At 38.7% G+C, this 22916-nt stretch overlaps 2 protein-coding genes across 2 annotated transcripts; one reads left to right on the forward strand and one right to left on the reverse strand.

The window, feature by feature from the left end:
• Window positions 1-2380: 2380 nt before the first annotated feature.
• si:dkey-94e7.2 (uncharacterized protein LOC100141353 homolog) lies at window positions 2381-10617 on the reverse strand. The gene is made up of 7 exons (XM_062993090.1): window positions 10595-10617; window positions 9375-9490; window positions 6749-6904; window positions 4846-4950; window positions 3594-3803; window positions 2603-2795; window positions 2381-2483 (listed from the first exon to the last, which is right to left on the reverse strand). Exons 1-7 carry the CDS (start codon window positions 10615-10617, stop codon window positions 2381-2383), a joined length of 906 nt encoding a protein of 301 aa, XP_062849160.1.
• Window positions 10618-20149: 9532 nt separating this feature from the next.
• On the forward strand, window positions 20150-21040 carry LOC134311876 (probable G-protein coupled receptor 141). Its single transcript, XM_062993522.1, has one exon. The coding sequence runs from the start codon at window positions 20150-20152 to the stop codon at window positions 21038-21040; it is 891 nt and encodes a 296-aa protein (XP_062849592.1).
• The last annotated feature ends 1876 nt before the right edge of the window (window positions 21041-22916 follow it).

Below are 22916 nucleotides of genomic sequence, written 5' to 3' on the forward strand. Positions count from 1 at the left end.
TCGTAATTCAGAGGATCCAGTGATGTACAAGAAAAAAATGTACATAGGACAAAACGTAGAGCGTTCTGAACATGTTTATTTAGCACAGGAGTCGATTTTTTGAAAACCCGGTTCATTTTTCCTATAGGAAATCTGACTTAGACCCGGGTCTCCAAATATGGGCATAACGAGGACTACAGAATGACGCACGACTTCAGTGGTCTGTGTGGTTCCTGCTCATTTTTAGAGTGACTACTTTATCCTTAATACTCAATCTCTTCTCGACCATTCCGAACATTTTACTCGAGAACCAGATAACCATATTGAAGTCTTGGTTTGGAGACATTATGAGAAGAACCAGTACACCGGAAAGGCCAATGATGATTGGAAAACTTGAAGGTAGAAAAGAAAAAGAGGGTGGCTAACACAAAGACACAACTAACACAACCGGAGGGATAATTACCGAGCCATTAAGAAGCTTGAAGACCCAAACAGAAGGCAGGATGTTCTGGAGAAACACTTTGCCCGCCAGGAGTCCAAATTAACTTGAAAATACATTTGACACATTTCTACTCACAATAATCGCAAATAAATTGTAATTTGAACGTCTACAGTATACACAAGTTGTTCTAATTTGAAGTGCCCTTGGAAGTGAACACTTTGCCTCACTTTAGAATAAAACGACCGTACAACACGACAGGTGCCCTATGATTTGACCACCTCATGGCCCTCTTATACCGCACACTACTGCACCAAATAATATGCCAAGGTAGTATTTAGTAGTGTAAATGTGGTGGAATACTACTTATTACAGCAGTATGCAGTCTGGGATGGAGCCTTTAGCTTAAGTAAACCTTTATACTATCATACTGCCCCAATATACAACATAATGAGCGCTATATGCACTGCAAAAATTCTTTTTTTTGCAAACTGTCATGTCAGGCTCAGATCACTTGGAGGCGCAGTTTCCTTGGAATCACTCGAGAATATTATTTATTTATTTATATATTTATTATAGTTTTACATTTATTGGACGTAAAATCGTTTTTTCTTTTTGGTTAAAAACACGAATGGATTAATTATGTGGCAAAGAAGATTTTATGTAACATAGCTACAGTTTGCATTGTTATTTTTCCTTTTTTTTTGCTAAAGTACGAATTAAGCTTTCACAGCTATTAAAAAAAACCCAAAGAAAATAATGATTTGTAACTGTAAACTTAAAATAATCTGAGTGAGACATTTTAATTAAAAAAAATGCAATGATTACATTTCATCTGAATGTCCTTGTGATATGTTTCCATGTTTCCCCATAGATAATTGATTTTATACATCTGTTAACAATAGGTATAGCTTAAACACCTAAACTTAATAATTAAGGTGTATCCATATACTTTTGACCATATAAGTGTACTTTATTTAGATCCTACATGTGACATTGATCAATTAAAAATGATTTGTGCATAGACACAATTTGAGAGGTACACTAATCAGCCATAACATTAAAACCACCTCCTTGTTTCTACACTCACTGTCCATTTTATCTGCTCCACTTACCATATAGAAGCACTTTGTAGTTCTACAATTACTAATTGTAGTCCATCTGTTTCTCTGCATGCTTTGTTAGCCCCCTTTCATGCTGTTATTCAATGGTCAGGACTCTCCCAGGACCACTACAGAGCAGGTATTATTTAGGTGGTGGATCATTCTCAGCACTGCAGTGACACTGACATGGTGGTGGTGTGTTAGTGTGTGTTGTGCTGGTATGAGTGGATAAGACACAGCAGTGCTGATGGAGTTTTTAAACACCTCACTGTCACTGCTGGACTGAGAATAGTCCACCAACCAAAAACATCCAGCCAACAGCGCCCCATGGGCAGCATCTTGTGACCACTGATGAAGGTCTAGAAGATGACCAACTCAAACAGCAGCAATAGATGAGCGATCGTCTCTGACTTTACATCTACAAGGTGGACCAACTAGGCAGGAGTGTCTAATAGAGTGAGTGGACACTCACTGTGTTCAAAACTCCAGCAGCGCTGCTGTGTCTGATCCACTCGTACCAGCACAACACACACTAACACACCACCACCATGTCAGTGTCACTGCAGTGCTGAGACTCATCCACCACCTAAATAATACCTACTCTGTGGGGGTCCTGACCATTGAAGAACAGGGTGAAAGCAAGTAAAAAAAAAGTATGTAGAGAAACAGATGGACTACAGTCAGTAATTGTAGAACTACAAAGTGCTTCTATATGGTAAGTGGAGCTGATAAAATGGAGGTGGAGGAAACAAGGAGGTGGTTTTAATGTTATGGCTAATTAGTGTATGTTCCCATTAATGGCACGTTTAAGAAACTTGATGCAGTTTGCATATTTATGATGGGAATGAATGATTTGGATTCATTCCCAGTCTATTCCCAGCATGTGGCAACTCAGCTCCCACAACTCCTGTGCCATTTCATCATCTCTAGCAGCTCTTGTGCAACTGGAAGGCATACAATGACTGTAAGGAAAATAGAAAAGATAAAGATGATTATCATGATTGCACAATTACACCTCTGAGATTTAGTAAACCATCTGGAGACATTTAAAAACCATAGGGGATTTTATTAAATTTGGCACCTGTAATATTCACCACTCTGGGAGCTGAGTGCTGGCTCCACAGCGCAGTATATTGAAGTCTGAGCTCCCTGTACTGATGTTTTGGTAAACGGCCTGACAACTTTCCACATGCAAAGAAGCCCAAGGTTCATGTGTCTTTTCAGTTCAGTGCGAACGATTCCTGGGTGAACAGCATAGACAGTTACCCCTGTGTCTGTGGAGACACACAAGAGCATTATTAGTAAGAGAAGACAACTGTGCGGATAAATACAAGCCTGCACGTCAGATTTTAACCTTCGTTGTGTAATTCATTCAGTCATCTGTAGTAACCTGCCCAGAGAAAAGGGCACTGCAGAAATACACACTGGACAGGGCTATGGTTCATCACACTCACATATTTACTCTCTCATGCAATAAAGCATTTTACAGCATAGAATCCACCTATGTGCATGCAAATCAAATATACACCCATGTAATTTAAAGAGTCAAAAAATAGAATAATCTACAGTGAAGAGCACATTCATTTACAGTTGCTTTTTTTTGAGTATCTCAGATGTACAAGGTTGATTTATTTTTTATGATGTATTTTAAACTGATTTTCTGGGATGGAAATAGCTGATTTGAAGAAAAATATTTATAATAAAATTTAGAGATATAATTAAATGATTGGAAGCTGATTTTTTGTGTGTTTTGCTACATACAAAAAATCACTGGTGGCAAAGCACTGGGTTTGTGTACTGCACAGTTTCAGGGTCTTTGTGGATCTGGGTTTGATGTTTGCCCACTATTACTAACTGGTAGGATAATGCAATTTTTTTCTTATGCCCATGTGAATTTCCTTTAGCTATTTTGGTTTACTCCAAAGTCCTAAAACGATGCTAGTTGGCAGACTGGCTTCAATAAGTCTCACCTAGATTTAAGGTAATGTGTGATTTGTGATCTGTCCCGTTTTACTGCACAGATGAGGTTCTTAATAAAAATCAGGAATGAGTTTAAAACTCAGTCAAACCACCTTTCAGTCTTTTAGCCAGGGAGCGCACACAAAGAATATTAGCTAGCTTGCTCTGCCCGTACACCTTCCTGCTGTGGTAGATTTTTTCACTGTTGATGTCATCCAGCTTTATGGTGCCCCACCTATGAGCCATGGATGAGAGCATAATGATCCTCGAGGGAGCAGACTTTCTCAGCAAGTCAGTCAGCAGGAACGTTAAAAGAAAGTGACCTAAGAGGCAGCAGGAGAGTTTTGTCAGTACCAACACTCAAACACAAATCAGTTTAGAATAGATTATACACCGATCAACCATAACATTGAAACCACCTCCTCGTGTCTATACACATTGTCCATTTTATCAGCTCCACTTACCATATAGAAGCACTTTGTAGTTCTACAATTACTGACTGTAGTCCATCTATTTCTCTACATACCTTTTTAGCCTGCTTTCATCCTGTTCTTCAATGGTCAGGACCCCCACAGGACTACCACAGAGTAGGTGTTATTTGGGTGGTGGATCATTCTCAGCACTGCAGTGACAATGTTATGGTGGTGGTGCGTTAGTGTGTGTTGTGCTGGTATGAGTGGATCAGACACAGCAGCGCTGCTGCAGTTTTTAAACATCTCACTGTCGGACTAAGAGTAGTCCACCAACCAAAGATATCCAGCCAACAGCGCCCCGTGGGCAGCGTCCCATGACCACTGATGAAGGTCTAGAAGATGACCAACTCAAACAGCAGCAATAGATGAGCGATCGTCTCTGACTTTACATTTACAAGGTGAATCAACTAGGTAGGAGTGTCAAATAGAGTGGACAGTGAGTGGACATGGCATTTTAAAACTCCAGCAGCATTGCTGTGTCTGATGAAAGGGGCTGATGTGTCAGCATGAAAGGGGGCTAACAAAGCATGCAGAGAAACAGATGGACTATAGTCAGTAATTGTAGAACTACAAAGTGCTTCTATATGGTAGATGGAGCTGATGAAATGGACAGCGAGTGTAGAAACAAGGAGGTGGTTTTAATGTTATGGCTTATCAGGTGCTACCTTACTCCTTTTTTATAATTATATTTCCCATGCCTAAATATTAAATTATTGAGGCAATATGAGCTGCATAAAAGTTTACATTTAAGTTACATTTTAAGAAATTAAGTCAAGTCACGTAGTATGTTGCCACGTGGTATGACCCCACCAAGGCTACCTAAACTGAGGTAGTTAGCTAAGGCATGAACTTTTTTTGGATAAAAAGAAAAAAGGAGGAAAAACATTTATACCCAAATGATTGATTCCAAATTGCATCTCAAAGCCATCTGCAGTCTTAGAGTAGGGGCACATCATGATTCCAGCATTGTTTATTAGTATGTGCAGTTGTTTCTCCTCTGTAACAAAAGAGTAGCATAAAATATCATGTGGTATAACATGCCTTGTTTTATAAATCACATAATGTAGCATTCAATTCATGCTTACTATCACATAACTCTTATAAATGTACAGCTTTGTAAAGCTTTGTGAGTTCTATGAAATGACCTGCATCAATTACTTATATCAGTTACTTATACAATGTGGTTTGCGCTTTATTCAAGTCAGTAATAATAATTAAACACATTGTAAAACATTGTGTATGATAAGAACTGTTCAAGTTATACCATAAAATTAAGGTATGGTCTAAGATTCAGGTGATTCAATGAAAATTCATTGTTGATTTTTTCCGTCAAAGTGTCATGTACTTACTTACTCATAGCGGAACATTTAGAGCATCAAATCTACCTTCTGCATGTTTTAAAAGAAAACCAAAGTACCTGAACAAAACCCACCTGGACATGAAGAGAACATGAAAATCTCCTCACAAGTGACCTAAAGATTGAATCCAGGTCCTCAGTGTTAGGGTGCCTGCGACGGCTGGTGAAAATACCATCAGCTCCCAGCGTCGCAGGCGTTACAGAACAACAAAGAGCTTGGCCTCAAATAGCAGGCCAGCTCGTTAGGGGCGAACGACCTGCACCTGCGATCTCCCTATTTAAGGGGGCGTCGCCAGGTTGCAGGCGACGCACCTTTATCTTTTGTTCCCATTCAATGACTGCACAAGTCGCTTCTTTTATAGGGACAGTTTCGGTACCCCGGGCGCTAAATAGGGCGGTCGGGTGTGTAAGTCGTAAGCCTGAGGTATTGTAGGGTTTTGGTTCTATTTATAGGGAAAGATTGGTGCGACTTCGTGCAGCCCTCGCGCTGCCGTTTGTTTGCGGCGTTTTGCATTAAAAACCCCTTCTGTGCGGTTAGCTTGTGGCTAATGGTAGCCCCGCAACCGCTTTTCACAAGCCTTTTATAGCCTGAACTTTCAGGTGGGTTCATCACTGCCGGGTTGGCCGTGTGGACTATGCCATAGCGTCATCCACTTTTACAGTCCCGGTTCGAATCCACGCTGCAGTTAGCGACCTCCCTTTTTTTTTCTAACTTCAGATCGGTTTCTTCCCAGCGGCACGAATTTACCGCTGGTGACAATACCGGTTCGGCTGTAGTCCCAGTTACCTGATTAATTTCACTTTAGCGAAGATTATCCTGGGATCTGTCGCCCTCAGCGCTTCTTTTAAGCACGAGGGCTCCTTTATTTACTCGCTGTTAAATAGCGCAGCGAGCAGCGCGAACGCCTGAAAGATCCAGGTTCGCGCCTCGCGCTTTTGCTTTCGTTTTCCATTATTCTTTTTTCTCTTTTTCAGTTGCCTGCGGCGCCAGCGGCTTCACTCGGGAATTCTGCCCGAGTTGTTTTCTGTGCCTGTTTTTGTGTTTTGATTATTATTTATTGTTAAATAAAAGAACACCTTTCTCCGCATCTTTGGGTCCCTAGTCTCTCTCATTATAACACTCAGGACCCATGTTTACCACCCACTTTGTGTGACACACACTTTACCAGGTGTGCTTTTAGTTTTGTGTTTATTTATGTATTAATTGTTGTTTTTCTATTGATTATTTTATTTAAATTATTGTTTTATCCTGTTCCGGGTCATGGGTCTTGTTCCAAACCCCTTCCTTCCCTGCATAGTGCATTATACACTGATCAGCCATAACATTAAAACCACCTCCTTGTGGAGCTGATAAAATAGACAGTAAGTGTAGAATGAGGAGGTGGTTTTAATGTTATGGCTTATCAGTGTATGTAAAAGCATTCTTAAAGTCACAAACCTTTATTGATCACCTCTGCAAATGCTCTGATTGACTTGGTATCAGCCAAATCTAGTTTTCTAATGACGATGTTTTGGTTGCCTGACTCTGCAATGATATAATTCTGAACAGCTTCAGCTTTAGAGATATCTCTGCAAGCCATGATGATTCTGGCCCCTATGAGACAGCACAACAAAGTATGAATAGTCATCATTTAATGGCAATGACTAAGCTGCCAGTGCTGTCAAAGAATGAGTCATGGACATATGTTAAGCATGAACTTTTGCTTCATTATTGCACAATTGTAATAATTACAGAATTACATTAATAATGCATTTGTCAGTGGCCATGCAGTACTATTCCAACTCGTCTACTTAAAGATTTACTCCCAGCTATTGTAGAGCCCCTGCTTACATTAATCAATGCATCCCTTAGCCTTGGATATGTACCTAAATTGTTTAAAAGTGCTGTTATTAAACCCCTGATTAAAAAACCTAATCTTGATCCACATGTTTTATCTAATTATAGGCCAATTTCAAACCTTCCTTTTGTCTCAAAGATATTAGAAAAAGTCATTTCCAAACAGCTATGTTCTTATTTGAATGAAAATTGTATTCATGAAAAATTTCAATCAGGATTTAGACCCAACCATAGTACCGAAACCGCATTAATTAGAGTAGTTAACGAGTTGTTAATGTCTTCTGATAATGGATGTGTCTCTTTTCTTGTTCTATTAGATCTTAGTGGACCGTTTGATACGGTCGATCATAACATTTTACTGGAGAGGCTAGAAAATACAGTAGGTGTTAAAGGACATGCACTCTCTTGGTTTCAATCATATCTGACTGACCGCTCTCAATTCGTTTATGTAAATAATAAATGCTCGGAAACTACAAAAGTAAAGTATGGTGTTCCACAGGGGTCGGTACTGGGACCGCTATTATTTACACTCTATATGCTTCCACTAGGTGAAATTATTCATAAACATGGCATAAACTTTCACTGCTATGCAGATGACACACAGCTGTATATATCAGCCAAACCAAATGATACTGACACAATCAGTAAGATAGAAGATTGTGTAAACGACATAAAAAACTGGATGTCGTGTAATTTTCTTTTACTTAATTCAGATAAAACTGAGGTTTTACTTGTTGGCTCTAAAGCTGCAAGAGACAAGTTGTCTAACCTGGTGCTAAACTTAAACACGTTCTCTGTTACTCCCAGCCCAGATGTAAAAAACTTAGGTGTCACAATAGATTCAGATCTCTCATTTGATACACACGTTAATAATATTACTAGAGTTGCTTTCTATCATTTGCGTAACATTTCTAAAATAAGAAATATACTATCTGTTAATGACGCCGAAAAACTTATCCATGCGTTTATAACTTCTCGGTTAGATTATTGTAATGCTCTTCTAACTGGATGCTCTGGTAGATCCATAAACAAACTCCAGTTAGTTCAAAATGCAGCAGCTCGAGTGCTAACTAGAACTAAAAAATTCGACCATATCAGTCCTGTTCTATCATCTCTACACTGGCTGCCAGTTAAATTCCGCATTGATTACAAAATACTTTTACTAACTTATAAAGCGCTACATGGTCTGGCTCCACAGTATCTGAGTGAGTTTATTAATTACTACAATCCAGCACGTCCACTTCGTTCACAAGATGCAGGGTTACTTATAGTTACTAGAATTAAAAAGATCACGGCTGGTGGAAGAGCGTTTTCTTACAAAGCTCCACAACTTTGGAATAATCTTCCTGCCTCTGTTCGGGATTCGGACACAGTCTCAATGTTTAAGTCTAGACTGAAAACATATTTATTTTCTCAGGCTTTTGATTAGTATAGACAAAGGCACAGAGCTTGGGGGTTCTTGGTCATAGAAACTTGTGGTGATCAGGGATGTTGGGTTGCTGTCGTCCTGCCTCTCTTGTCCGATCACTCAGGTTTGATGACGGTGGGGAGATGGGAGCTGATGTCCTGTGAAAGCCTTCATGACCTTGTTACCTGCTTGCTCTCCCTTTTAGTTATGCTGTAATAATTAGGGCTGCCGGAGTCTAAAACTCTCTGTAAAACTGTTTGTCAACTAGCATTGTACATTATTAACTACATTCTCTGTTGTTTTACCCCGAGGGCATTCTGATGGAAACCTGTTTACCCGCCGAGGTTAAGGATTAAAGTCGAGACTGCCGGGACAACGATGCTGCTCCTGTCAGATGTGACGGGTCTGGAGTAATTGCAACGACAAGAAATCACTACAGACTTTATTGAAGACTAGAGCGGATAACAACTCTATTATTATTTAATTGTTTATTTATCTATTTATTACCAGTTATGACTTTTAGATCATTTAATTCTGTGTTTGTATGATTTGTGTAAATCGTGTATTTATTTAAAGTATCCTCCAGGCCACCCAAGAAGGATGGGCCCTGCTGAGTCTGGTTCCTCTCAAGGTTTCTTCCTGTAATTTTCAGGGAGTTTTTCCTTGCCACAGTCGCCCTCGGCTTGCTCAACAGGGGTTTTTGTATCTGTTGGTCCTGGATTTTGTAAAGTTGCTTTGAGACAATGTATATTGTAAAAAGCGCTATATAAATAAAGTTGACTTGACTTGACTATGTAAATAAATAGATATAATGCTTACCTCTCCTTGCTAAGTCTCTTCCGGTTTCCTTGCCAATGCCAGAGTTGGCTCCTGTAATAATAACTGTCTTGCCATCAAGTCTTACTGTGGAGGACCACTGGCCAAAGAAAAATGCCCTAATAATAAATGACAATGTTATGCACTATTAAAAGTCAATAAGTTTAGCAACATTCTAAGTTATTAAAAAATAACTTTCATATTTGGTCACTAATTTATTTATTTATTAATTGATTTATTTATTTATCATCAGTAAATGCTTCAGAACAAGGTGGGTCTGGAGCCTGCCTGGATACTGGAGTACAAGCCTTTAATGTTCCTCAAGGCACCACAAACTTTTTCACTCACTGCCTCAATCAGTCACTCAGTTTAGAGCAGATAAAGCCACACATACAGGCATCTTTTTGAAAACCATAAAAATTACTCAAAAGAAACCACACGGGCACAAACTGAACATGTCCAAATTCTCACAGACACTAAAATGAGGAAAGGATCGAACCAGTAGTTGTGTAACACCCACACAATCTGCTCTATTAATTTATATTCCTTATTAAACAAATAAACGTTTAATTAACCTTTCCCATTTCTTACTTATTTGTTCAGCTATGTTGCTAATGTTGCTACATGTTACATGTTGTTAAGTAAAACATGACCTGAAACTCCACTATCCCCTCAAAGGATAAATGATATAAGAACTTTTTCATGTATTTGTTGATCCAGTTTCAAATATGCAGTAATAATATAATGTTCTTAATATTGTAATGTCCTTATTGTAATGTCTTTTGACATGTACAAAACCATCACTAAAGGGTCTAACATCTGAAGTAGGCAGTACTGTGGCATCCGAATAATAGATCACATTAAGACATTTTTCTATACTTAATAAGTAATAAGTACATTTACATTTACATTTTCAGCATTTAGCAGACGCTTTTATCCAAAGCGACTTACAGTACTGTGACAGTATACAATCTAAGCAATCGAGGGTTAAGGGCCTTGCTCAAGGGCCAAACAGTGGCAACCTGGCAGTGGTGGGGCTTGAACCGGAAACCTTCTGATTACTGGTCCAGTACCTTAACCGCTAGGCTACAACTGCCCTACAAGAGTTTTGCATTTACACAATGCATTTACATTGTGACAAGTCAAAGGTACAAAGTACTGTACAATACCAGTTATTATGTGTGCCACAATGTTAAAACATGATAAGGAAAGCGAAAATTTACCTTAATGTATATATGTTGGCCATCTTCATCTCACAGCAAAAGAATCAGCAGTTTTTACCTCATGACTGTCGAATTATGCACAATCTTTTAGTAGAAAGTACATACTCACATTAGTGCATGACACGCTTTGTGTTGGTCTGGATTAGAGTTTGACTAATCCACAGCTAATCAGTGAGAGAGGGTGTAATACCACTGGTCCAGTGTTCATTAAGCTTTGGTCCATTCTAGAAATAACCTGCACCCCTAGCCAAACATTCAGTGGAATAGAACATGTTGCCTACTGAGAAAACTAAGTGTATTTGGAATACAGACTGGCTGTGGACAAATAATTAAAAACTGTCTATAAAAATGAGCTCATAAGCAAAATTGCCAAAGATTTCTTCAGACAAACTTCAAAATCTTGTGCGAAGGTTTCTCAGCAAAAACGGTACTTTGTTAGCGTCTCAAAGATGGAATTTGTCACATGACCAGTTGTTGTTGTGTGGATGCCAGGGCAAGTCAGTGGCCGCTTTTCCTCCCTCAAACATAGCCAATTGTGTTTGTGTGGATGCCCGGCCAGGTCGGTGGCTCTGCTGAAATTTGAGCTCATGAGTTTAAACAATTCATAATGGTGTGTTAGACTAGTGCGACTGCTGCACCGCCTGTGCGCTATGAACAGTTTTGAAATGGATTACAGCAATGTTTAACGTTATCCTACCCCCTTTTTACACCAGTGAAGTTTAATGCACAACATTACAGTACACAACTGTTAATATGCCAAATCCTTACTTTAGAAATTCCTATTTTAGTCAGGTATAGTTTCAATGCACTGGTGTACTTTCTTTGCATCCTTTCTTATGGGTAACTGCTTTAAACAAAAATTGAAAATGGCAAAACCTATTTTTACTGCATTGTTTTTCTTATCTGCATGACACTTTACCTTTAACTGACTTTGATAATGCTTTTAGTGCTAGCATTTTTATTCCAAAATATATGGCTTTTAATATTTAATATAATATAATATAAATATAATAACATTTTGTTGTTCATTGCCATGTATTGCATTGAATTAGATTCACTTCAACCAAATGAAAAGAATTAGGAACTAAAGGAACAAAGGAACAAATGTGAGTTAATAAAGTAAGAGGGATTATGGTAGGCCTGTGTTGATTCTCTTTATAAACTCCAGACCAGATTGTGGTAATCACTTCTCCATGTTGCTTCCTCTGTAAGTGAAACTGAGTTTTACATAATAAGCTGTAACCAGTGTAAATCAGGTGGTGCCTATTGTTCTCCTGACCTGTAGTCTTTTGGTTTCAGTGTAGACAATGTGGAATTTTTTGTTTTGTGTCAAGTTAAGTGTTTTTTTATTTATTATTTTTTTAATTAACCTTTAATACGCTCAACATGTTTTACTTTATTATTAGCAAAAGCAAACATATCATATGTGGTGTCCTTGCTGGCATGAAACCATATTACTGCTTACAAATCCTTACCTTTTTTCATCCTATCTTCCACTGCTCTTTCCCAGAACTTTATTCTCTGTAGTTACTGCAGCTCTCCACAACACTCTTATTCTTAAAAAATTTTAACCTACTATAACCTACTAACCTCCTAAAATTCTAACCTACTTTTTCTTATTTTTTCAGACATACTTCATTTTGTGAATCTAGTTTAAATCATTACTGCCATCTTTCCTAAACATTTCCATGTCTCCACTGGCAGTTATCTGCGCCAACTGCCTTTCTACTCTTTATTCTGTTTATAGCTGCCCTCACTTTCTCTTTACTAATCTGAGGTATTCCCTTGTTTACTAGCTCTATGTCATTTGTTTTATTCATCAGCTCCTTAAAGTACTCTTTCCACCTTCTCTGTACACTAGTGGTGGTAAATTCGGTTTATCTTATGGACTCGGGTTAATCTGAGTCACTCAGTAATGTGATCCGGTTCACTTGAGTCAGCTGAGTCACTTGTACTGACATCTTGATTGCGATTGATTTACTGCATGAAAATGCATCCAAATATCACTTGTCTTCTATGCACTCATCTTCTGTAAATAAATCCTTCTCTGTTAATGCTCTTGGCATCTCACACTTCTCTTGTCAGTGACAAGTTGGCACTTTTTTCTAAGTGGAATCTTGATCATGCAGGAGAGGGGGGTGGACTCAACTACCAATCAGAGGGGTATATTAATGGGTCAAGGGTTCAGAGGGGATGGTCAACAACAAATTGCCATGGTGACTTCACCCATTCAGGCAGCCACAGTGGCACCAAAACAAACAAGTCAATAAATTACCATGGGGGCTAGGATACTCCTTAAGTGGTGCAGTCCTAAAGTAGCCTGTAAGCATTTGCATTTTAATAATAATATAACTATATTTTGTTGTTGTTTTGCTTACAAGAAAATATGCTGCATTACTAATCTATACCTCGACTACTGATAACAATAATAGCATGTTCATAAAATCAGCCACATAACAAACACCAGTGTGTTTAACCGCTTGTTTACTGGAATATTTAACTTATTACTTAGATTCATGGACTGGAGTGAAGTCGGTTTAGCCAAATCATCTGAGTCCGCGGTGTTTCCAGTGAGCCTGCTCACTCGCCTTGTGTACATTTACATTTACATTTTTGGCATTTAGCAGACGCCTTTATCCAAAGCGACTTACAGTATACAGTCTAAGCAACTTGGGCCTTGCTCATGGACCAGCAACCTTCTGCTTACTAGTCCAGAACCCTAAACACTAGGCTACAACTGTGTACTTAGCAGCAGCCAGTCAGAGGACTCATAGGATTGAGATTTCGGACTCGTGATTCCTGATTCAGTACAAAGATTCGAATCATTATCCCGGGTGATTCAGGAACCTCCCAGCTCTACTGCACACTCTCCCCCTTCGTCAGTACCTTCCCATGTGCATCCTTTCTCATTCATAACTGCTGTATATCCTTCCCAGCTCTGTTTGTTTGTATGACCAATCAGTACAAGTCCTTTTCACCTTCCATAAGGTTCAACTTCTTAAACAGCTTGCCATACTCCATTTCCATAGCATTTGCCACTTCTCTCTTTGCCTTATACTGCATCTTCTTGAACTCCTGTCTACTCTTTTTTATCTCACTGGAGATCTCAGTTCTTTTTTGCCAACGTCTTACTTTCCTGCTTTTCCTCATTCTACTACCACGTGTCTTTTTCTTCCATCCTTTGTCCAGATGTCACACCACATACCTTCTGAGCTGATTACATGTTCACTTTTGTAGTAATTGCCCAGTTGTCTAGTACCCCTTGAGACCACCACCCAGCGCCTGTCTCACCCTCTTTGAATTTCACACCAAAGTCTTCTACCTTTAACCTCCAGCATCTGATCCTCACTCTCTTCCTCCTGTTCACCTCCAAAGACATCCTACAGGCCACCATCTGATGCTGGCTAACTAGACTCTCCACTGCCACCATCTTACAATGTCCAATATGTTTCAGCTTGACTCTCCTGATGAGAGAAGAATCCACCTGTATGCACCTTCCCCTGCTCTTATGTCACCCCGTGTTCCCCTTCATCTTAAATTATGTTCACTACAACCATTTCCATCCTTTAAAATTTACCACCATCTGCTTTTCTCTATTTCTGTGCTTAGCTCTTACAACCCACTTGTGGAGCATATGCACTGATGACATTTATCAGCACTATTATTTTCCAGCTTCACACTCATCATTCCATTAGACACTCCTTTTACCTCCACTACATTCTTAATGTACTGTTACCTCAAGATTAGCCTCACCCAATCTCTCCTTCTATCTACACCATGGTAGAACACTGAACCCACCCCCGATTCTCCTAGTCCTACTCCTTTTCCACTTGGAGTCTTGTACAAATAGTATGTCAGCCCTTCTCCAATCCATCATATTAGCTTGCTCTCTCACTTTTCCAGTCATAATGCCCACATTCAAAGCTCTAACTCTCAACTCGACCTTCCTATCATTTCGCCTTTTTCTCTGCTGGAAATTCTTTCCCCTTCTCTTTCCTCCTTCTTCCTTGCCCCAACAGTAGCATAGCTTCCACCAGTACTGGCCAACAGTACCAGAAGTGGTAGTTGCTCGGATTATGTATCCACATATTTGATTTGACACAGTTTTTACACCAGATCTGACGCAACCCTGGTCTGCTTAATTTCTTCTGAAAGTGTTTCATCACATTGGAATTCATCTTAATAGACTTGACCTAACGCATTCTTTTTTTCTTTCATTATTTATTTATTTATTATTTTTGGAAGTAAATGAAGGAAACCCACACAAACACAAGGAAGCTTGTTTACCTCCAGGTCCAAGTTTTCTTAAAAAACATGCATTAGGCTGCTTTCAATTGCTCCAGTGATTGATTAGGCAAGTGTGTGACTGTGTGGTGCTCTGCAATTAACTGCCACCCCACCCAGGTTGTGTTCCTGCTCAGCACTCAGTGTTTTTCAGTGGCACAAGAGCACCCACGACCCTGACCAGGATAATGTGGTAAGTTAAAATAGGTAAATGAATCTCATTGGAATGCCAGTGAGTAGAAATAGATTTTCACAAACACCATAAGCCCTGAGTTCCTTTGTCAGTTGTTGATGGGTATTGTGTAATAGGAAAGCCACAACTGTACTTCCTCAATAGAGTAAGGGCTGGCTCAGGCTAGAACAGCAGAGAAAAGCTACGTACTGGAAGACGTATTCATTTAAATGGGAATATGTTAAGAACTACATAAACTACAATTTAAAGAAGGATTCAAAGCAAGGACAAGTATAATCAGGTAAGTATTCTTTAATATTGGTTCCCAAGCAAAATATGTACAGTTTTTATTTTAAACAATTACCTATTTTAGACAGTGCTTTTTTTCTCTATTTACCAAGACCATCATTTTAATTTTGTTTTTTTGTACACATCACAATAATACCTTATGAGGGGGGTTTAATAGTTATATAACTAAAGGAAGGACCATCCTCCAAGCTTCTTTTCCCAGCAGAGTCAGAGTCAGTCAGAGTCAGAGAGGTTTTATTGTCATTTCAGCTACATACAAGTACATATTGAAACGAAACAGCGTTCCTCTAGGATCACGGTGTAACACGGTACAAAAAGTGCAAGACAATACAAAACACTGTAAATACAACAATAAATACAAAAAATCCTATAATAAATAACTACAAAAGATATTCCTAATTATCCCTAATCTAAACAAGTAATTAGAAGACAGGACTAAAGACAAGTGTTAGTACATGATGGTGAATAGATGGTACAATGGTTCATGAGGTAGTGACATGTTGTACATTAGCAGCGTAAAATTGGCAATGCCGATAAGGTGCCTAAAAAGTAAATAAGGTGCAAAAATACAAGTAAGGTGCAGAAATTACTTGTGCAGTTCCAGGAGGTGTGCAAAAAATGCAAGTAACATAGTCAATACAGTTCAGTGTGTGGCAGCAGAAAATTTCCGGAGGAAATTGTTACAGTACTGAGTTGAGGAGTCTGATTGCCTGAGGGATAAAACTGTTACACAGTCTGGTTGTGTTGGTCCGGATGCTGCGGTATCGTCTCCCAGACGGGAGCAGAGTAAAAAGTCCATGTGATGGATGGGTTGGATCGTCCACAATGCTTAGAGCTTTGCGGATGCAGCGGGTGTTAAAAATGTCCGTGAGAGATGGAAGAGCGACCCCGATGATCTTTTCAGCTGTCCTCACTACTCGCTGGAGAGTCCTGCGGTCCGACGCAGTACAATTTCCGAACCAGACAGTGATGCAGCCGCTCAGGATGCTCTCGATTGTTCCTCTGTAGAACGTGGTGAGAATGGGGGGTGGCAGATGATCTTTCCTCAGTCTTCTCAAAAAGTAGAGACGCTGCTGGGCTTTCTTGGTGATAGAACTGGTGTTGAGGGTCCAGGTGAGATTCTCCTCCAGATGAACACAGAGAAATTTGGTGCTCTTGACGATCTCAACAGATGAGCCGTCGTGGTTTTATCCACGTTCAGAGACAGGTTGTTGACTTGGCACCAGTCCGTTAGATGTTGTATCTCCTCTCTGTACGCTGACTCATCGTTGTTGCTGATGAGTCCCACCACAGTTGTGTCGTCTGCAAACTTAACGATGGAATTCGAGCTGTGCATTGCTGTACAGTCATGCGTAAGCAGAGTAAACAGCAGTGGACTGAGCACACAGCCTTGGGGAGCGCCGGTGCTCAGTGTGGTGGTGCTGGAGGTGTTCTTACCGATCCGGACGGACTGAGGTCTCTCAGTCAAGAAATCCAGGATCCAGTTGCAGAGAGAGGTGTTCAGGCCCAGCGTGCTCAGCTTTCCAATTAGATGCTGAGGAATGATGGTGTTGAATGCTGAGCTAAAGTCTATGAACAGCATCCTGACGTAAGTGTTCTTTCTGTCCAGGTGTGTAGAAGCCAGGTGGAGTGTAGTGGATATGGCGTCGTCCGTTGAGCGGTTAGGACGGTACGCAAACTGCAGTGGGTCCATGGTGGGAGGCAGTAGGGTCTTAATTTGCCTCATGACTAGTTTCTCGAAGCACTTCATGATGATAGGCGTGAGTGCTACGGGACGATAGTCATTGAAGCATGACACAGATGACTTCTTTGGCACGGGTACGATCGTGGTCGTCTTGAGGCACGTTGGAACGATGCCGCTGCTCAGGGAGATGTTGAAGATGTCAGTGAATACATCTGTCACAAGGTGGGATCATCTTCCTCGCCAACATGTTGTTCTGCGCCTCGAACCGAGCGTAGAAGTCATTCAGCGCATCTGGAAGGGAGGCATCACTGTCACAGACAGGTGGAGTCGTCCTGTAGTTGGTGATGGCCTGGATGCCCTGCCACAAGTGCCGTGTGTCACCGCTGTTCTGGAAGTGGCTGTGGATGTTCTGGCCATGTGCGCGCTTTGCTTCTCGGATTGCCCTTGTAGCAGCTTGTAGAACATGGATTTTCCCCCCAACATTACTCCCAATCTAGTCATATCCAATTACCTATTGCATTTAAATTTTTCTCTCATTTGCTGCTTCATCCACTCCTGCCAGAGAAGAGTCGTGACTAACACACGGTCCCACTGACACGTGTGCAGTAGCCACCTGTATCTTTTCACCTGCACAAGGTGAGTCCATACTGTATGGTGCTCAGTATTGTGTATGGAGAGTCACACACTGATCTCCATTATCCCCAGTCTCTGTGCAGTTGCAAACGCTAAGCCCGTAGAGGTCATAATTGCATCAGTTATAAAGAAATCCCTGCCAGCAATTCAAACCAAAGGGACAAGCCAATAATTGTCTGTGTAAGATTTAAAAGAAGTACTTTGGTAATTATTTTGCAATTTATAGCCCGTTCTTCAACTGTCTGACACCTTAGATTTTGAGCTAGTTTCAACTTCTGAAGGGTGGTTTTTAGATAGACTTTGGGGTGGATATCTATGCTGGACCTGGTAACCCTATATGCCATTATTCATGATAATACCATAACCATTATAATACCTGATCAGTAGATGTACTCTGATGCTTGCTTTCCACTGACAAATACATATTATAGCCTATAAGAAATAGTAGGTGTAGCGTAAACATGTCCAATTTTTGTTAAAAAATATATTACATTATGCTATATTTTATTTCTATATGGGATAAATAAACAGGTTAAATTATTTCATTTTTAAATCAAGGATTATATGTTTAGTATATAAGTTAAGTGAACCGGAAAATTATTTAAGGAATAAGACAGAAACTAAAACATTAGTACAGAAATCAAAGTAATTAGCCAGACACAAACAATCCTCATGAACTTTCATTACATTTTCAAGAATGAGTGAGTTTTCTTCCCATGTGTTTTGCAGATTTTGTTTCTGCAAACTACATGGTGTATATGCATAAGCCTGCGGATAAGGGACGTATTTCACAAATTTTGCTTCACTTGATACTTCTTTAGTTAAGACACATTCCAGGCAAACTGCCAATGATGTTTCCTAAATAAATTTCCATTATGTTGTAATTATGAGGGTAGTAAAACATTTCTGTACTGATGAATCAGTGAAAGTTTTCATAAAATATGTGTTTACATTTAGCAGATACTTTTGTCCAAAGCAACTTACAATTGTGACTTAATTGAGGGCTGAAGGGCCCAACAACAGTAACCTGGATAACAACACTACTGTACCTGATCCGCTTATCAGTACAACACACACTGCTATGTTATTAACATAGTGTTACTGCAATGCTGAGAGTGGTTCAACCTCTAGTAAAAATCTTATTATTTATGGGTTATATATGTGCACTTTTGTATTTCTGTCTTTGCAATAATCTCTACTTAATAATATATGTATATATGTGTGTGTTTCAGATTAATTTTTGCACACTTTATGTTGTAAATTAGAAAGTTAAACAGTAACTTACTTATTTACTTACTTTGCTTAACAGTTTCTGTCTTCCTACTTTCCCTTTAAGGCCTGATTTATGAAGTGTTGCAAAATTGGCTGTCCAACAGGTTTGCCTATCTCTGCACTGAAATTTTGGAGCGCTTTTAGTGTTTTTTCCTACTCTCCTGACTAAGGCACTTTTTGATGACCCATTTGGCTGAACACCGAACTCTAGGAAGGTTCAAGGTTGTGCCAAGACTGGTACACTCAGCACCTTATATATTATATAATACATCTCAAAGACGATTAAAGCAAACAAGATGCACCTGACCAAATTCAAATTCTTGAAACAATAAAACTCAAAGGTCTGAATTTTTTTATACATGATATACATGAACACCCAGAGAATTTTAGATCAGATTAGATTAAACCCAGATAATTTCAGATCAGTATTTAGAACTTTGAAATCTAGATACGTCTCAATGACGATTAAAGCAAACTGACCAAATTCAAATTCTTGAAACAATAAAAAAGTAAAAAACTTTTCTTATATTTATACATGATATACATGAACACCCAGAGAATTTTAGATTATGCACACTGAAAAATATCTTAAATAAGTCTTTCTAACATGTACATTCTTATCAGTTTATACAATTTTAGTATTATCTTTTAATATCGTGGAGTCTTACAGCCTGACAGTGTTGGTAATGCATGGTAACATTGTGACTGAAATACTTTTTAAAGTTGCCCCATTTTGCATTATGCCATCATTTAAAAGGTTTCAGGCAAACAAATCATGGCAAAGTATTTCATATAAAATTTATGACTTTATATGTTTTATTTTATCTACATCTGATGCACTAAAAATGTGTTGTCAATTTCCTTTTCAAAACACTCATGAAACAATTGCAGGAAAGGCCACTGGCCTGTTTACTGTCCAAATGAGATACTTTTAGGTTACATTAGTTAACAAAGTGAAGATGATCTTATGGTAGTTCATTAACGTTGTTGCTTTCTAGGTCTTTGATTTCCTAAAGTGTTTTTTAAAATTATTGCATAGAAATGATAAAAGGTTTTAAAAGTGATACATTGTCCTCCCTCACCTACACTAAGGTCACATTTTTAGTACAGTTAATACATAAAACATCTTTATTTGCAAGCTGTGCTTACCAAATAATGAGAAAATAACAGATTATATCTTTTTTACAGAGAACTTGCTGCAATGTGTGATAACAGCACAAACCAAACTTCTACCATCTTTCCGTTGGACTACAGGATTAGCCTGATGGTCCTCTACACGCTTGTCTTCCTGGGAGGGATCCTGGGGGTGATACTGATGTGCACCTCCCTCAGGTCTAACATGCTGTCTGTCACCAGTGTGTCAGTGCTCAACTTAGTGCTGGTGCACGTGCTGTTCCTCCTAACTGTACCCTTTCGTGTCTACTACTATGCCACTAATAGCTGGGCCCTTGGCACCATCTTCTGCAAGATGACTAGCAGCATGATTCATGCAAACATGTACCTCAGCATTATTTTCTACACCATCATCCTGAGCACGCGATACCTGTCATTTTTTGAATGGAGACACCGGCTGGAGTTCTACCGAGTTCTACATGCGTTAATAGCCAGCGTGACCATCTGGGCTGTCATTCTAGGACTTGCTCTCCCTGCCACCGTGTTGACATATGGGAATGTAAGGACAAATAATAATAACTTATGCTTCACCTATGGACTTGCTCTTAACAATGTGGGAGTGAAAGTGGTGAACTACATTCTCAGTGGTGTGGTGCTGGTGATCTGGTTGTCCTTGGCCTCCTGTCAGTTGTACATCCTGTGGCAAGTGTGTCGGAAGCATGGAAAAGCCTCATTAAGCCACCAAGAGTTCTGGGCTCAGATCAAGAGCCTGTGTTTTTTGCTGATTATGCTTATTTGCTTTGTGCCTTATCAGAGTTTTAGAATCTATTATGTGAGTGCCTACTGTCAACAGCTCGCAACAATCAACGAAGTTTTTATTGCAGTCACGGCTTTCAGCTGCTTCGACATGCTTATATTTGCTGGCAGAGACATGTGGCGACCTTTATATACAACATGCTGTGTTTCTTTTCAGGATTAGAAAAATGACATCTGTTCAAATGTAATTTTACTTTATTGACTACGATAAGGATAGCTTTTGTGGCTCACAATTTGAAGCAAGTCTTTTTTAGAAATTCAGTGTAAGGTCCAATTTCATTCTTTTTTATTGCATGTGCATGTTTTAACTGAAGCTTACATATTCCTGTGAAATAGATATCAATATGAACATGTGCAAGCTAATTGATTAAGTGCTCTGGATATTTAGGTCAATATTTTTGTAAGTTTTGTGGGTTTGACTTAGGCAAAAAAATATAGACATTTCTTTGTATTTATATTTCATGTCTAAATTAATAAGAGGAAAGATGCAATACTACAGTAATGTGCAATTTGCACCAGTGAAGTCTATGAGAAATAAGAATACATTATGTCTATGTTTTATGTTTTAAGAATGCAGGGGTAGTGCAGCAGACACCACAGTTTGATGCCTGGTCAGGCAGTCTACATACACATGTAGCCAATGTCTGTCTGGTCGAACTACCATCATGAGCAGAGAAATACACACAGCATGGAGTGTTTCTCCAAATATGTTAAAGAAATCTGCAGCTGTTCAGTATAGAATAAGCCAAAATAATGGAGATATAGCACATTTCAATTTATTGCACTTAAATTTAATACCACAATATATATTATAGACTTTACTGTTTTTAGATGACATATGGGTCATCTATTTGCTGTTTAGGACTGATTTTCCACAGATATATGGCTGAATCTATATTTTGACATAAAAGCAAAATTACAAGTCAAGTGTAATAAAAATGATTTCACACAATGAATTTACAATGATGGTGATTTTTTTCATTCACAATCACGATAAACATGCTGCACCCAAAATGTTTGTCAACTTAATAATATCTTAATAATTGTTTTAATGTTTTACAAATTTGGTTAAAACAGATACTAAAAAAAATCTCTTCTTAGTCTTAATCTATTTAGTAGGTTTTAAAAAAAAAAAATGAAAATAGCCCTGTGTCAATTTATCTTCAAAGGAAAATGTGATGTGTAAGTTATTTAAACATTTAATTATAAACTTAAGTAGTTTGTTGCTTTAATAGTATGCTATGTACAGTTTTTTTTTTTTTGTATTGTGCATTGTGAATATTTATGGTTTTAATGTTTTTATTCCATTTATTCCAAATATTTGCTGCACACTGTGAATGTGAACAAATCACTGTACCTTTGTGATTCATTTATTCAAAATCTGGATTATCCAATTCATTATCAGATGTCCCCACTTATATAGAATATTGTAGAGGACCTTGGCTGGTCATTTTGTTTGTATTAGTAAATTACAGACCCCATTTCCAGAAAAGTTGTAACATTTGGTAAAATGCAATAAAAAATTTTTTAAAAACAAATCAGTAATTTGCTATTTCTCTTTTTTTTATTTATTGTCATGGATAATTGTAGTTTGTAAATATAAACACAAGCTGAATTTGATGCCTACAGTGTACCCCAAAAAAGTTATGAAAGGGCAAAAAAGCATAAATGTTTATAGAATTTTGAATGTACAGTGTTAAATATTTCACAATAAGCTGGTGACTTGGTAACAGGTGAGGAAATCACAATTGGGTATAAAAGGAGAGTCTGCCAAAGGCTCCGTTTGTACAAGTAATACTCATGGCTCACAACCTCCAAACTACATGAAATAATTGTCAATCAGTTAAAAAAAACATTGCTCAATGCAAGATCGCAAATAATTTAAATCTCAGTCTTTGTAGGGCAAAAACAGAAACCACTACTGATTGTGCGTGAACTTCAAGTCCTACTTTGAAAAATTTAGTCACATAAGCTCAAGAGTACTTCAGAAAACCATTGTCAGTGGCAAATACTAGTGTCAAAATACTTAAAAACTGTCA

Source organism: Trichomycterus rosablanca, chromosome 4 (assembly GCF_030014385.1).
Source record: "Trichomycterus rosablanca isolate fTriRos1 chromosome 4, fTriRos1.hap1, whole genome shotgun sequence".
Lineage (NCBI taxonomy): Eukaryota > Metazoa > Chordata > Actinopteri > Siluriformes > Trichomycteridae > Trichomycterus > Trichomycterus rosablanca.

Excerpts from the sequence above, each read along its gene's own strand:
- LOC134311876 (XM_062993522.1), top strand. The coding sequence starts at position 20,150 with ATGTGTGATAACAGCACAAACCAAACTTCTACCATCTTTCCGTTGGAC.
- si:dkey-94e7.2 (XM_062993090.1), bottom strand. The coding sequence starts at position 10,617 with ATGGCCAACATATATACATTAAG. Across the intron at positions 2,796-3,593 it reads CCTGGCTAAAAGACTGAAAG|ACACAGGGGTAACTGTCTAT; the intron begins GTGGTTTGACTG and ends GTGTCTCCACAG. Across the intron at positions 2,484-2,602 it reads CAGAGTGGTGAATATTACAG|TCATTGTATGCCTTCCAGTT; the intron begins GTGCCAAATTTA and ends TTTTCCTTACAG.